At 31.8% G+C, this 14,308-nt stretch overlaps 2 protein-coding genes across 3 annotated transcripts; one reads left to right on the top strand and one right to left on the bottom strand.

Moving 5' to 3' along the window:
• Positions 1–1,136: 1,136 nt before the first annotated feature.
• On the top strand, positions 1,137–3,331 carry LOC114192539 (RAB6-interacting golgin-like). The gene is made up of 4 exons (XM_028082289.1): positions 1,137–1,702; positions 2,458–2,568; positions 2,854–2,934; positions 3,138–3,331. Exons 1-4 carry the CDS (start codon positions 1,460–1,462, stop codon positions 3,219–3,221), a joined length of 519 nt encoding a protein of 172 aa, XP_027938090.1. The 5' UTR covers positions 1,137–1,459; the 3' UTR covers positions 3,222–3,331.
• A 337-nt stretch (positions 3,332–3,668) lies between these two features.
• Positions 3,669–13,188, bottom strand: LOC114192687 (protein GLUTELIN PRECURSOR ACCUMULATION 3). 2 transcript variants are annotated; one of them, XM_028082469.1, is made up of 16 exons: positions 12,965–13,188; positions 12,758–12,855; positions 12,383–12,521; positions 12,273–12,301; positions 12,060–12,156; positions 11,905–11,960; positions 11,704–11,811; positions 10,941–10,997; positions 9,449–9,540; positions 8,440–8,536; positions 7,410–7,562; positions 6,932–7,029; positions 5,070–5,228; positions 4,871–4,983; positions 4,316–4,397; positions 3,669–3,853 (listed from the first exon to the last, which is right to left on the bottom strand). In XM_028082469.1, the coding sequence occupies exons 1-16, from the start codon at positions 13,024–13,026 to the stop codon at positions 3,797–3,799; spliced, it is 1,497 nt and encodes a 498-aa protein (XP_027938270.1). In that variant the 5' UTR covers positions 13,027–13,188; the 3' UTR covers positions 3,669–3,796. The 2 variants fall into 2 exon arrangements, with proteins under 2 accessions (XP_027938270.1, XP_027938271.1); XM_028082470.1 differs by having other exon boundaries at positions 8,440–8,524.
• Between the last annotated feature and the right edge of the window lie 1,120 nt (positions 13,189–14,308).

Here is a 14,308-nt window from a genome sequence, read left to right as displayed (position 1 = left end):
ATCTCAAATAGGTCATTAGATTTTTATTAGTCTCAATTATGTTCATATATTTTAAAATGCGTAACAATTAGGTCTATTTTGTTAATATAGTACTAATAACGTTAAGTTTGTGTCATGAATCAGCTCCTCTTTTTTTATTTTTTTAAAATTTTATAATTTTTTTAAATTTTTTTTTAAAAGTTCATTTTGTCACGTGTCACGTGAGTATCATGCCATGTGTCATTGACACAATCTCAATTTGTTCCCTTATTTTGATTTTATTTCAGTCTCATTTTTTTTAAATATTTCAATTTCATTCTCTCTAAATTAAAAGCAAATTTAACTTTTATATAAATGTTATAATGATATTTTATTAACATTGATATTTTTATTAAACATTTTAACAATATTAAGTTAATTTAAATTTATATTTTAAATTGTTTTAAAATTTTACATTAGAATTTATAAAATTGTTATTTTTAAACCAACCCTAACATTTGTATAAAAATTATTGATATATAATATTATACAAATATTTGAAATACAAATTTATCAATTTACATATTTAAAATTTTAAAATAAAGTTTAAATAAACTAAATATTGTTAAAAATATGTAATAAAAATATTATTTTTAATAAAAATATCATTATAACATTTATATAAAAGTTAAATTTAGTTAAATTTGGAAGAAATGAAATTGAAAATTTTTGAAATTAAAATGAAATCAAAATAACAAATATATAGACCAAATTGAAATTGAGATAATGACTTGATATATGACACGATATGTGACATAAACGTTGTTAGTATTGTACTAACGGAATGGACATAATCGTAATATATTTTAAAAAATATGAAATAAATTAAAACTAATAAATATGAGACTTTAGTAAAAAAATAGTAACAAATATTATTTTAACTAAAGAAAAATGCACCTGATGTTTTTGCCTGGCAAGAGTTTCCCAAATGTATCTTATGCACGAAGGAACGTAAGTTGGCACCCCAAACACGTACATTGCTTCCCTATTCAGTCTCCATTCTTCCTTACCCATTATCTGACTTTGAATTTAAGATTGCAACTTTGCAAATACCTTCTGAGAAAAGCAAAGATTCTAAGGCATATCCGTTCACAAACAATGCAAAACCACATCATAATCCATCATCACTTAGCTGTTCATTGTGGATGCAACATCATAATACTTTCAGTTTTACTACAAAATCTCGAGTGCCACTATAAGTATCCCTCTTAAGAAATCTCCAGGATCAGTTACATTCCTGGAATGCATCAAATACTTATTAAGGAAACAGACTTCTGATAAAGGCAAAGAGTTTCTGGGAGTCTCTTTACTGCATTTAGAAGCCAAGAGAGAAGAAGTTGTTGAAATGTGAAGAAAGAGTATTGAAGTGAAAGCAACAGAGAGGCCTCTTGTTGAAATAAACCAACAGCAAAATCATTGGACCAAGTTTGTGGGGAAGCACATGGGCTTAGTTTGCAGCAGCAGAGAGGAAATGCAGAAAATGAAGAACCTTGGCAGCATTGGAAGCAGTGGGAGGCTATCAGCAGAAGAGTATGAGGATGAGGATATTTCAAAGCTGGCCATCTCCACGTTTCAATCTAAGGAAGAAGAAATTGAGAGGAAAAAAATGGAGGTGAGAGAGAAAGTTGAACTCCAACTTGGTCGTGCTGAAGAAGAGACTAGGCGCTTGGCACACATTTGGGAAGTAAGTTTCATGACATGGACAACGTCATTTTCTTTTTTAACTTCATTAGCAGACATATAAACATGGTCCGAAAAAAGTAATGGGAAAGAGTTCTTAGTAGATTCAATCCCAAGATCATATGAGATGGCATGACTTTAGTTTAAAGCATTTATAATACTAAAGTTGTGGTAAACTATTACGAGTTTAGTTCAGAGAATTTTAAATGAGGTTGTGTCATTTTAACACACTACAAAAAATAACTATGTCATCATGACACGACTTCAATTTAAAATGTACTGTACTAAAGTTATGTCACATTGAGACAACTTTAACTTAAAAATGTTTTACACTAAGTTATGCCATATTGAGACAACTTTAACTTAAAAATGTTTTACACTAAAGTTGTGTCATAGTGATACAACTTCTCAATGATGACACAACTTACACATCTATAATTTTTTTTCAAATGTATCCATTTCGGTAATTTTCAAAAATTACTCCACAATGGTGCTTTTGCCTGATCCTGAAAGTGACATCTTGTTTATATGTGTGTGTGTGATGAAATAAATAAAATGTGAACAAGTTAACTGAGATGAGGTCTAAATTGTACAAACAAACACTTTCAGGAACCAAAAATAAACAGGTTGTCACTTAAAATTGTACATTAACTCTACTTCTTATTACTATGATGCTGACAGAACATAGTTTCAGTTCTTTAAGTTAAATCCAAGTTATGCTAATATGTCACGAGTTGTTATTGTCACACTCTCTACTAGGAGCTTGAAGTGCTTGATGATCCCATGAGGAAGGAAGTTGCAATGTTACGCAAGAAGATTGACTTGGCTAACAGAGATTTAAAGCCACTGGGACTTAACTACCAGAAAAAGGTACATTTTGCTCATTAGTTAAAGGCTGAGTTTACATATGAAGATTTTTTTGCTTCCTAAACACATTGAAATTTGTTTACATTATTATCTAACACAGACTAACAATAATAAATTTATGGACTTGTTAAATCATACTTACTACGACAATTAAACTCGTGGTTTTGAAGGGAAAAGAAATCATGAACCAGAAGTGTTAAAAATGGGATGGTTTTGTATTCTGGAACTACTTTCTTAATAATGTTTGCTAAAGACGAGTGAAAACTAATCTTTGGTGTTGTCTGATAGGAGAAAGAGTGTAAAGAAGCCTTGGAAGCTTTCAACGAAAAAAACAAAGAGAAGGCTCATCTAGTTGCTACACTAGTTGAGGTAAACATACAAGTACAAACTAATTTATACAAAGTTCTCACGTACATTTTCTCTAAATTTTTAATTTTAATTTGATAAATCAATTTGTTATTTTTGAGAAAATAAAGTATACCCTTTTTCAGTTTAATTTTTGTTCCTGTCATCTTTTTTTAACTGTTCTGGTAACCATGTATCTGTTGCCGTATTTGGTATTTCATAAATAGATGCTGACTGAGAGTGAAAGAATGAGGATGAAGAAACTGGACGAGCTATGCAAGACAATAGAGTCTCTGTCTTTGAAACCATAACTTATGCCTGGGTGTGTTGTGTTTACTAGCTTGGTATATTCAATTTTTTGTGTGTTTAAATGTACTTGCATTCTTACTATTCAAAAATAAAAATGCACGTAACAACGAAAAAAAAGGGGAAATTTCTCTATATTAACAAATGAAATACTATTTTATGATAAACATTTTTAGATATTTTGATTAAAATTTGTGTATATCGAGATAACAAATAGTATGCAAGAGTTTCAAAATTGTAACCAAAACTAAATTAAGCAAAAAATTAGACCAAATTTAGCATATCACTTACACTCCTAGATCTTTAGATATGTTCATGTGTAGCAGTACAAATAATATAAACCATAACAGACGTTACCCTTACAAATTTAATATATTATTTATTCTCAAAAAAGTGTTAAAATATATATAATGTTCAATTAGCTAACTTTAGAGGCTGAATGCGCCAAAGTATGGAAAAAAATTATTGAAATGTTGATAATAGATATTAAAAGGTTAATGTACATAAAATAATGTATTATTTGGGAACCATGTTTTTTCGTTCAGTGTAAGTTAGAAATTGTTCATACAACAAGTATTCTTCATACAGGTAGCTGTTTATACTCTGCCAAAAGTTTTGGAATATCGTCCATGCGCAACTGCAATGGGAATAGCAGAAGACAATGAGAAAACAAAAAGTTGTGTAGTTAAACATAAAAAAATTGACAGAAGTTATATAATAGTGTTACAAGAGTAACTCTAGTATTTAATGTAATCAATCACAGACTTCAACCAAAATAAAGTCTCTGCAACAATATATACCAAAAATGCAATACCAGACAACCTGATATGTACCCTAGTTTCAATTTTCAAATCAGTGCCACTGGCATATAGTTTTGATAATACTTTTATGGTACTCAGAATATTACTACTGAAATATCACTTTTACCGTATAGTTTTGATAAAGCATGTCCAAGAAAAATATCTATGATTTTGGTATCACTATATCCAAGGAAAATATCAAAAATATATTTCCAGAATATTTTTTAAGTAAAAAGGAATATCCAAGGAGAAACAAAAACACCGGTAAAAGGGAATATCCATTAACTACAAAAATATACCTGAGTAGCATTTTTGACGTGGTAAAATTGATGCAGCACGTGTTCACCAAATCCAGGCTTCTGAACAGATGCATTCCTTTCTCTAAAGAGGTTAAACCAACAAGCAACATAAGCCAAACTATTCACCACTCATGTTCATAAAGAAAAAGGGATCATTCATAAACAGATATAAACACGTTAATGTGCGCGGGTATCAAGATTCTTTGTTTTTTTCGATCAAAACAATTCTTGGCATCAATTTCTTTCAAGATCCACTCTTCAAGGATTTGCTCAAGCAACCTTAACAAAGATTGCCAGCAGATTGATAAATTTTAGAAAATTCTACCTAGCAACTTCAATGCGAATATAGCAGGTAGCAAATTAGGCCAGTAGGTACTTAGAGAGTAGATATTGTGTGATCAATTGCACAGGAATACCAAAGAAAAATAGTAATAAATAAGCATGTATAAAAATCTGCCCCAAATTTTGCTGAGAATAAGAGGCGTCAAGTTTTGCAGACAGAGACCAAATGCAAAAACATCATAGAAAGAATTGGATGAAAGATATAGCTCTTACAGATAGTGCCTATATATGAGACGTTGGTAATCCCGAAGCAATGGTCCAAGCTCTTTGAGTTTAACCATATTTGGTTCAGAGTTTCTCCAGTGTTTACGAATTGTTAAGATCGCCTTGTTCGAAAATGAAATACTATTTCAACTAAAATCACGATGATTTGGACTTACAGAAAATTTTCATGCAAGTAAGGGAATATTACCAGTGAATTAGTAGAAACGTTTTCACCTGCTAATCTTGATGCTACTTCAAGCAGCTCTTTATCTTCGAACTCATTTACAATCTCAAGGCTGGAACTGGAAACTGATATTTGCAACCGTCTTTGTAGTTCAGAGAAAGGAAATTTCTCTGTTTGGCTTTCCTGACAAAGGTGTCAGCAATAAATTAATCAAGGAGTATAATGTGTTCAAATTTTACTTAGAATTCACAAATGAAATCCAAGATTGTCATGCCAGTGCCACTAAAAGGACATGACAAAAAAGAAGAATTGGCAAATAATAAAAACGAAAAAACTGTGTTTTGGGGGGAGGGGATACTGCCTTTGGAGTGCCCAAAAAAGCACCTCACCATAAAAAAGAAATGATAAAGAGAAGAAAAAGTTATTTGAACATTTTAAATTAATTCTTCACTATAAAGTTAGTTACACGTGCTTAACACAGTAAAAAAAAAAAACATTAAAGTGGTAAAGTGATGAACATGATAATAAGATATAAATTATAAGATCACAATAAAAATCATAAATATCCTAGCCATAGAAAAAGCTCAACAAAAAGACACAAACAAACAACTTCTGTATGTTAGGGAACCCTTGGTCGCTAATACCATCACAAGAGAAATCAATCCAAGAGTACATCCACGAACTCATCATTAGATTCAATTCCGCAGCTGTCAACACTTCCATTTCATCTCCACTTGTTTCCCAGTCATTTTCAACATATGCAGCTGGTGCCTTTTGATGATGACTCTGCATATTAGCCTGTGGTTTGGCTCCTAGCATTATTTCGACTTGTTTTACTAACTCCAACCGATAGCTGCCATTTCCAACATCATCAAAGATAGATTTGTCTTTATCAACATATGCTTTCATATTCATCTTCGTTGGTCCTCACTATCTCCCCATCTTTTAAAATTTAATTTTTCACAAAAACCTTGACCACCAAGAGTCCAAGACACAAACCCAAGTATGTAATTATTTTGTTATCAATTTATCATAACTGTTTCCTTCCTTTTAACATCACAATTAACAAATTAGCTAGGCCGTTTTTTGGGTTTACTACAGATATGAATACTTAAGACTGAACGTAGAATACATTTCAATAAAGAATTAGAGGCATCCCAGCGAGAAAGAAGCACTTGTCCATTTTTTGCACATTGTGCTCTGTCAATAAAAGTGTTTGAAACATAATTCCTGGATCCTTTAGCATTAATGCTCTCCTCCATAACTTTTATTGGAAAATGGATAGACTTGCCTTAGCCTCATTATGCGATCCTGCTTTTCTTTTAAGGATGTTTCTATTTCATATTTGTGAAAATTGGGTTGCTCTTTGAGTTGACTCATTTAAATTTTCCGCTGTCTTTCTTTCATCTATATAGGAAAATTCCTGATTCTACGATTCTATTCTTTCCTAAGTGATTTGTTCTTTAAACAAAATCAAAATAAGACGAGATTGTGATGTGGAAAACTATGTTAAATGAAAAGCATTTTAAAGATTAAAAACAACAGATAGGAACTCAAAAGTCTTGATACTTCGCACAGTAGCAAAATTAAGCATTTAGTAACCTAGAGAAGTGACTAGTGAGTATTGACTACAACAATGCTCCACTATATATCAACAGAAATGCTTAGTAAGCTAATATTATTTACTAATTTTCTTCTTTAACTGAAATTATGACTATTCTATTTAAATTAAAAGAAATATTAAGAAGAAAGAGAAGCACCAAGAAGTTAAGACATTTTTTTTCTATGTTCAACACATCTAAAAAAAAAAAAAAACTCACTAGATAAGACAAATATAGGATGGATCGCAAAGAGAGATGTGTGAACAAAACAAGATTAACCAATACCTTTAGTTGAGGTTGAAAATCATCGTTAAAAGCAAATTCCTTACTTTCAGCAATATTTCTGGGTGGAGCTGCAGTTAATCTATTTGCAATTGGGTCCTCTGTGAAACATGCAAAAGAAGTGAGAGTTTAGGATGCCACTTTTAGCCTCTGAGCAGTTAGGTTCTTTTTACTCTTTTCATCTAAGGTTGAAAGGTTTCAGCTTTATAATAAAACTTCTCCATTAAAAAACAAGCATTTCTAGAGAGGAAGATTCTGGATTGAGTATTAAATTACAGTACAAGAAAATAGAAAGTTCAAAGAATAGAATATTCCTTCCATTCAACTCAAAAACAGTACTCCAAGAAATAACTCATTGCCAAACAAAAAAAATTAATTACCCTTATTTGCACGGCTTTTCAGTGAAAATATCTACAATTGAAAAAGGAGTATTTGACAACAAAAGCAATAGATTTGTAGACCACGATAGAGCAATGAATACCTTGAGGGACTAACCACCATGGATCACCATAAGTCGTTTTCCCATCAAAACCACCAATTAGCAGATACCGTGGTCCAACAACTGACATAGAGTGGTACGCTCTAGCAGGAGGGGGTTCACTGCCTATGGAGAGGCGTTTCCACTGTGCTGAAACTGTTGCAACCGAACAGACCAAGTAATTGAATTTAGTATATGCCACCAAACATTGATTTTGTGCAGAACTTTGTCATAGTTTAAATAAAATAAAAAGGTGCCATCTATGCTCATGCATTTGAATATAATAGTTTACAGACAAGCCACTTCAGCAAAAATTAAAGTAACATGTAAATTACACTGAATTTGCATTCAAGGGCATTGTTGTGCATCATTAGCTTATTGCTTCTTTCTATAAAAATAAGGTACTCATCCAAAACCTAAAAACGGAAACTATTCTTTGAACAAGAATGTAAAACGTTTCATGGAGTATCATTAAGGTTCTAATAACAATAAAGGACAGATTTGTAACTCTCCAACTCGAGAAGATTCACGAAGCTCGCATCATAAAGAAGATATATAAGTTGTATGAGAATTTTTAATCTATTATAGAACAAAAAACACAAGGGATGCTGGATTATTGAGAAGAGAGCCATATATTTATTTTGATAAATTTTAGTTTTTAATGCTTACAAAGTGATATTAAAAAATAGTATAAATTGAAAAAAAAAAACTGCAGCTAATTTTCCTTGGATAAACAGGTTAACTTCATAAAATTGAACTTCTGAACAGGAACCAGAATCTCTGATTTCCACTGACACAAAAATGAAAATAACAAAGACTCCCTCATGCAACTAACATACATCATCTGTTTTTCTCCCTCAAAGCATTTAGCCAAATCCCCAACCGTATTCTGTATGTCAGAAATGTATGTACAAGGATGCCAGAGATCATTAACAAGTTGGCTTTAACAATAGATTGACACAGAGACAACAGTTATAATGGTTAATAATACAAGTGTGATAGATACACTAACAGGTATAGTGAAAGTTCTCACCTCTGTCTAATATAATGCAGTCGTTGTAATAGATATCATAACGACTCAACCATCCACCAGTCCCATGTCCTCCAAACATCAACAACTGTAAAACCCTCTCCAACAAATATAAAATAAGTAGATAAATGACAGGATTTCAGGTTAAAACAGTAAATTTATGCAATTCTGACTAGGGATTAAGACATATTAAAGAATTTAGAGGGAAAAGGGGAATCACAACAGTATAAAAAATTATTTGATGACATCAACCATAATGTAATATTATTTGATCTTATAATTCAATTTTATAAACATAAACTTCTTTCTGACTGGTAAAACTTCATTAAAAGCAAACATTTGATACTCTTGAACAAGAGCACACATATGAATCTAAGACAAAAGTCACAAGACAATTAAGGCAGACAATTTATCATTAAGGAAAGATGTAAAAGGAGAACAAAGATTACCAACTTCCTAGTACCATATAAAGGAAATCTTATATCCCTTGAAATAAACAAGTTCATGCAGCTCTTTAAACCTAAGTAACCTAGACCAACAATCAACGTGTTCGCTGGTCACCGGGGCTATTCAGCAACCAAAGCCCCTTCTAGTGAACATTCTACCTTAAATTAACTAGGTAAGGTAGAAAACACTGGGAGAGGATCATATTCCCGGTATACCCATAACTAGAAAAAGTAGTTGAGAGAATTCTAAAACCCTAGCACTAAACAGTTAGTCCACAATCTCCATCATGTTCATGAAATACCTCCCTTTAAATACCATTAATTTCAAAAGGAAGCTGCTAGCCTTCAACAACTCTCAAATACACAAAATTGACAATCTTTGTCACCTCCAACCCACCATAAAAAAAGAATGATGATAATGATATTGAAATGTAGATCACTATATTAGAGGATAAAGTGGGAACAGTACAGAAATCCATATTTGGCAGTAAAAAAAATAAAAATAAAGGAAGCAATCTACAAAGATAACAGAACTAGAAAGAGAGGGATTTTGCAAATCAGATTACATAATGTCCTCCAGACGTAACTGTATGGCCACATCGGGGAGAAGGTGCTTGACCTGGAAGCTTTAATTGAGTCCATCCAGGTGCTTCATTCTCTTTCCTCCATAACAAATACACATTGTAAGTACATAACCCATCTTATTTAGAAGCTACCAAGAACTAAATATTTCTTAGTATAAGAAATAGTATTAAAGACGAGAAAGAAAGCATATGTGCATTATAAGTACATAACCCATCTTATTAAGAAGCTACTTGATACAGAAGCAAATACAGCATGTTGACAATAAGAAAGGATTGCAAGTTTATTATGGGAGGAGGTGTGGAAGCAATAACTAAAAATGCCGTTGTATAGTGTTTTTATAGCTCAGTGTTTGCTAGCAGTTAGGACCCCATTTTATAGGAAGTTTAGGGGGAAGGGGGGCAATTTTTCAGACAATTGAGTTTTGCAACTGGATTAATCTAGTGGGAAGGAGAGTTCTCCTTTGTATCTTTTGTTGTATGATTGGTGAAATTAGAGAAGTTCAGATTCACTTTTCTTTGTTTTCTCTGAAAATAATGTTGATTCCTAACATTTTTTGGCCAACTTGCTGGATCTCTGAGTAGCATAATGCGAAGCACAGTGAGTGGTTTTGAAGAAGTGGGCTAGCAGACAGAGGAAGATGATTGCAGAGTTGAAACAGACATGACTCTGGTAAAACAAACCATACCAGACATGAGAGAAACAAAGGAACTGCTTTTTGAAATCAAGAAAGGAAAGAAAGAGTAAGATAGAGGAGAAAAGTAAATCAATGGTGACGAGAAAAGGAAAGAGGAGGACATCAACAGTAATGGATTTAACAAAGAGGAGGAAGAACCACCTCATACTTGGGTTAAAAGGGTGGAGTTGTCCACGTTTGAAGGGAATGACCCACAAGGTTGGATAGCAAGGGCAGAAAATGTTTTTCATTTTTTTATGATAGGATAAGCTTTAAAAACAATAACTAAGAATACAGTTGTAAGGTAGTTTTTACAACTTCTGAGTGCCAGCAGTTAGGACCCCTTTTCATAGGAAGTTTACAACTACACTGGAAATAGACATTCTTCTTTAGGATATTATGTTCTTATTGGACATAGTTTAATATATCAGAAATTGATAGAAATAATGTGAAAAAGGTATTTGTGTGTTCTAAGATATTATGTAACCACAAAACTAGTATTTATAACTCCTAACACATAGAATAGTCTTTGTTGTGTAATTGAGGCACACGGAATTCATCTTATGTCTCTCGTTCTTTCTATTAATAGACATGAAAGAAGAGGAATGTTGTTGTTATGACAATTGCAAAATTAAAATACAGATTCAAAGTAGAATAAAATACACAAATCTCCCATGAAAGGAAGATACAGCACCTGACCTCAAGAAAAGGAAATACATGATAATAACAACTAGCAGCAAGCAACGAAAAAAGAAAAAAGCAAACATAATTCAATTATAAAGATGGCAAATTATGCATACCTTCTTCAATTAGGCCCTTCAAAGCCCATAAATCACCCATAATAGGTCCGCCTCCTCCTGTTAAAGTCAGGATATAGCACTCATTTCAGATATAACAAATTCAAATTGGCATTACAGCAATCAATATGTATGCCCCTTTCATCAATTCAGAGCAGGTATTTATTTACATGCAAGTTAGAGAAGAAGAAAAGTTTCACATTCAAAACTAATTCTAACATCATGTGTGTCAGAGAAAGAAATAGACTATGGAATGGGTTTTTGGATAAGTTTTATGCAGTTTAGCAATCCAACAGCAGTGCATCTTTGAATATAGAAAAAATTAACTAACACTTCACGAGTTCAATTTTAATAGTTTCATTAAAAAAATTGAGTATCTTCAACATTACTTCGTGACCATCGTGCTAATTTAAAATTTCACCAATCTTGCCCATTAATTTAAACCAAAAATGAAGAGCTAAACCTTGCTCCCAGATTATTATATTAAAACTACTTCCTAAAACTGAAATGATAGTGAAAGTGAGGAAATCCACCAAGTGGCACAAATTGATCATTGTTTGAGAAATTAAGACACACTCTTCTATTAAGGCTGACACTCAAATATATAAAAAGAAACAACAAATAGGGAAAAGAATAAATATTCTCCCGCTCTTTGACACACGGAAATTGCCTAGTAACACCAGAATGTGTTCTTTCTATTTAAATAAAAAGACTATAATCTTAAAATCAGATCAACGTCTGAACAAGGAGAACTGTGTCACTTCACCTCTTCCACCATATACAAGCAATCGTTTTTCAACCATAGTGGCAGTATGCCCACATCTGGGCTGTGGCAATGTTCCAGAAACTGAGAGCTCCATCCACTCAAGCGAAACTAAGAGATGAAGAAAAAGATGTTATACTTGGTTACAATTGGATAATGAGGTAATTAGACAATAGGTGATAAAAATTAGTATTAGAAAAATACTAGTGTCCAAGACATAAACATCAGATAACCACTTCTTTCCGTCCCATCCACCATACCTGCATCAAACAGAATCCACCTCATTACATGTTTTGATTTACTCCAACTCAATCTAATTAGCATAAAGAAAACGTCAAATTAAACACTATAGATCTCACATAACAATTTTTCGGTTTCCAACAGCCGAAGCTGCAGCGAAATCCCGAGGTGATGGCAAGTCTCCAAATCCACTTAGTTCAGACCATTGCCATATGTCTGGAGCAGCATTATTCATTCCAAGTGCCAGCATGCCAAAACAAAAGTCCCAAAAATGTCAGAAATTTCCCTCACAATATGAGCTCAACAATGACCACATAAAATGTCTTACATACCAGTATCCAAAACCCAAAAGTCCCCCAACCTGTAAAATTCAAACACCATGAATTATACCATACATTATAGTTATGAAAGAAAAACAAAAACACCGAGATGCAACACAAACCTCTGACTTCCAAAACGACCACCAAAGATGAACATGTGACAATCAATGGAAACAGCGACATGGAAAGCCCGAGGGCTGGGACCTACATGCTCATCTGACCCACTTCCAGTGCACTCAGGCTGAAACCATTGCTTGGCCTCTAAAATATGTTAAACGAATGAAGAGTTCAATTTTGTGCCAATGTTCATCGAACCACAATCACAAATCACTGTGATAAATTCGTCATTTTTCCAATAACTATCGTGAAAGTCAAAGTAAGTCAGCTATAATTTCAGACTATGGATAGTGTAAAACTTTTATTCTAATAACTTTGCATAAAATTAAACTCTTCAATTTTAATGAAAACACCGAAAATAAGAAAAGGAATTACGTTACCAATATCATAGACAGCGATATCACTGAGAAACTTCTTGTCGACAAGGCCTCCAAACACGACAACCTTAGATTTCCCGATATTAACAGCGGAGTGGCCACTAACAATGATACACGAATGAAACGACTGAGATTATGGAAAAGAAAGCGAAAAGAAAGCAACAACAAAGAGAATAAGCGAATAAGCGACATGATGACTCAGTTCATCACCTGCGACGTTGGGGAGGGGTTCCGGCGAAATCCGAAGAATTAGCACTAACCCAATAATACATTTTTCTACTGCTTTGTTTGTAATACCTTCTGTTCTAATCAAAGGTCTGTGATGTAGTAATACAAATCAAGATCAACCCACTGCACTGTGCTTCTTTTACAAATCTACTCGGGAACAGGGTGTGAAGTGAACTAATTAACAAAATAATAATAGATTATATAAATAAATACAACAAAGGGAATTCAAAGTAATTCCTTATTTTAACTCCAATCAATTTTTTGAAGATTGAAGATAATGTACCGGAGGAAGAAGATAACAATAGAGAAAAAAAAAGAAAAAACTAAAGTACAAAATAAAAAATAATGTAGATTGAAGATATTAACTGTTCATGTTTTTAAAATCATATATAAGTAGTTTGAATGTATGATTAATTCAACTTCTTAATAAAACATATTTTTACGGGTTAAATATATGTTTTTATCCTTTAATTTTCGGTGAATTTTGAAATTAGTTCATTTTCAAATTTTAGATTAATTTAATCTTCATCCTTCCAATTAGGTAGATTTACTCATTTTAATCGATTTGGAGAAAGACAACATTACTTACTTTCTACAAAATTCGGGATTAAAGTGAGAAAAAAAAATACAAAAATCAAATTGAAAATGAGGAAATGACACCTAGCACGGTCACTACTACGTCACACTATTACTATCACGTGACACAACATCAGTTTGACACGACAATTTTTTAAAATTTTTTAAAAATAAATAAAAAATAAAAATTCAAAAAATTTAGGAACTGACACGTGACACCCGCTCTTACTACACCATTAAGGCAAAGTACCCATTGCATCAAATTGCTCAAAATATGGATCAAATCAAGATAAAAAAAATAAAGGAACCAAATCAATATTTTACTACAACAATGAGGACCAAAATTTAACCTTTAAAAAGGACTTAAATATACATGTAGTGTCAATGCTAGTGCCATGTGTTAATTTGTGGTAGTGTTATTTTTTTTTTCAATTTAATCCTTATATTCGTTATTTTTTTATTTAATTCATATTTTTGTTAAAATAAATCAATTTTGTTCATTTTAAATTGACACAAAATTTAATATATTTTATACAAATTATATTAATATTTTTTTTAAAATTGACATTTTTATTAATTATTTTTTAAATTCAACTATGAATTATTAAATTTAATTATAAATCGAATAAAATTGTTATATTTAATTCCTAAATAGAATATTATTTTTTAAAATATTATAAAAATATAATAATTAAATATTTTTTCTAAAATTTATATTTTAAAGTACTTTTAAAATTGATATTTAAAAAT

This window comes from Vigna unguiculata, chromosome 7 (assembly GCF_004118075.2).
Source record: "Vigna unguiculata cultivar IT97K-499-35 chromosome 7, ASM411807v1, whole genome shotgun sequence".
Taxonomy (NCBI): Eukaryota; Viridiplantae; Streptophyta; class Magnoliopsida; order Fabales; family Fabaceae; genus Vigna; species Vigna unguiculata.
Note: the sequence above shows the minus strand (reverse complement) of the source record. Positions and strands in the feature narration are given on the sequence as shown.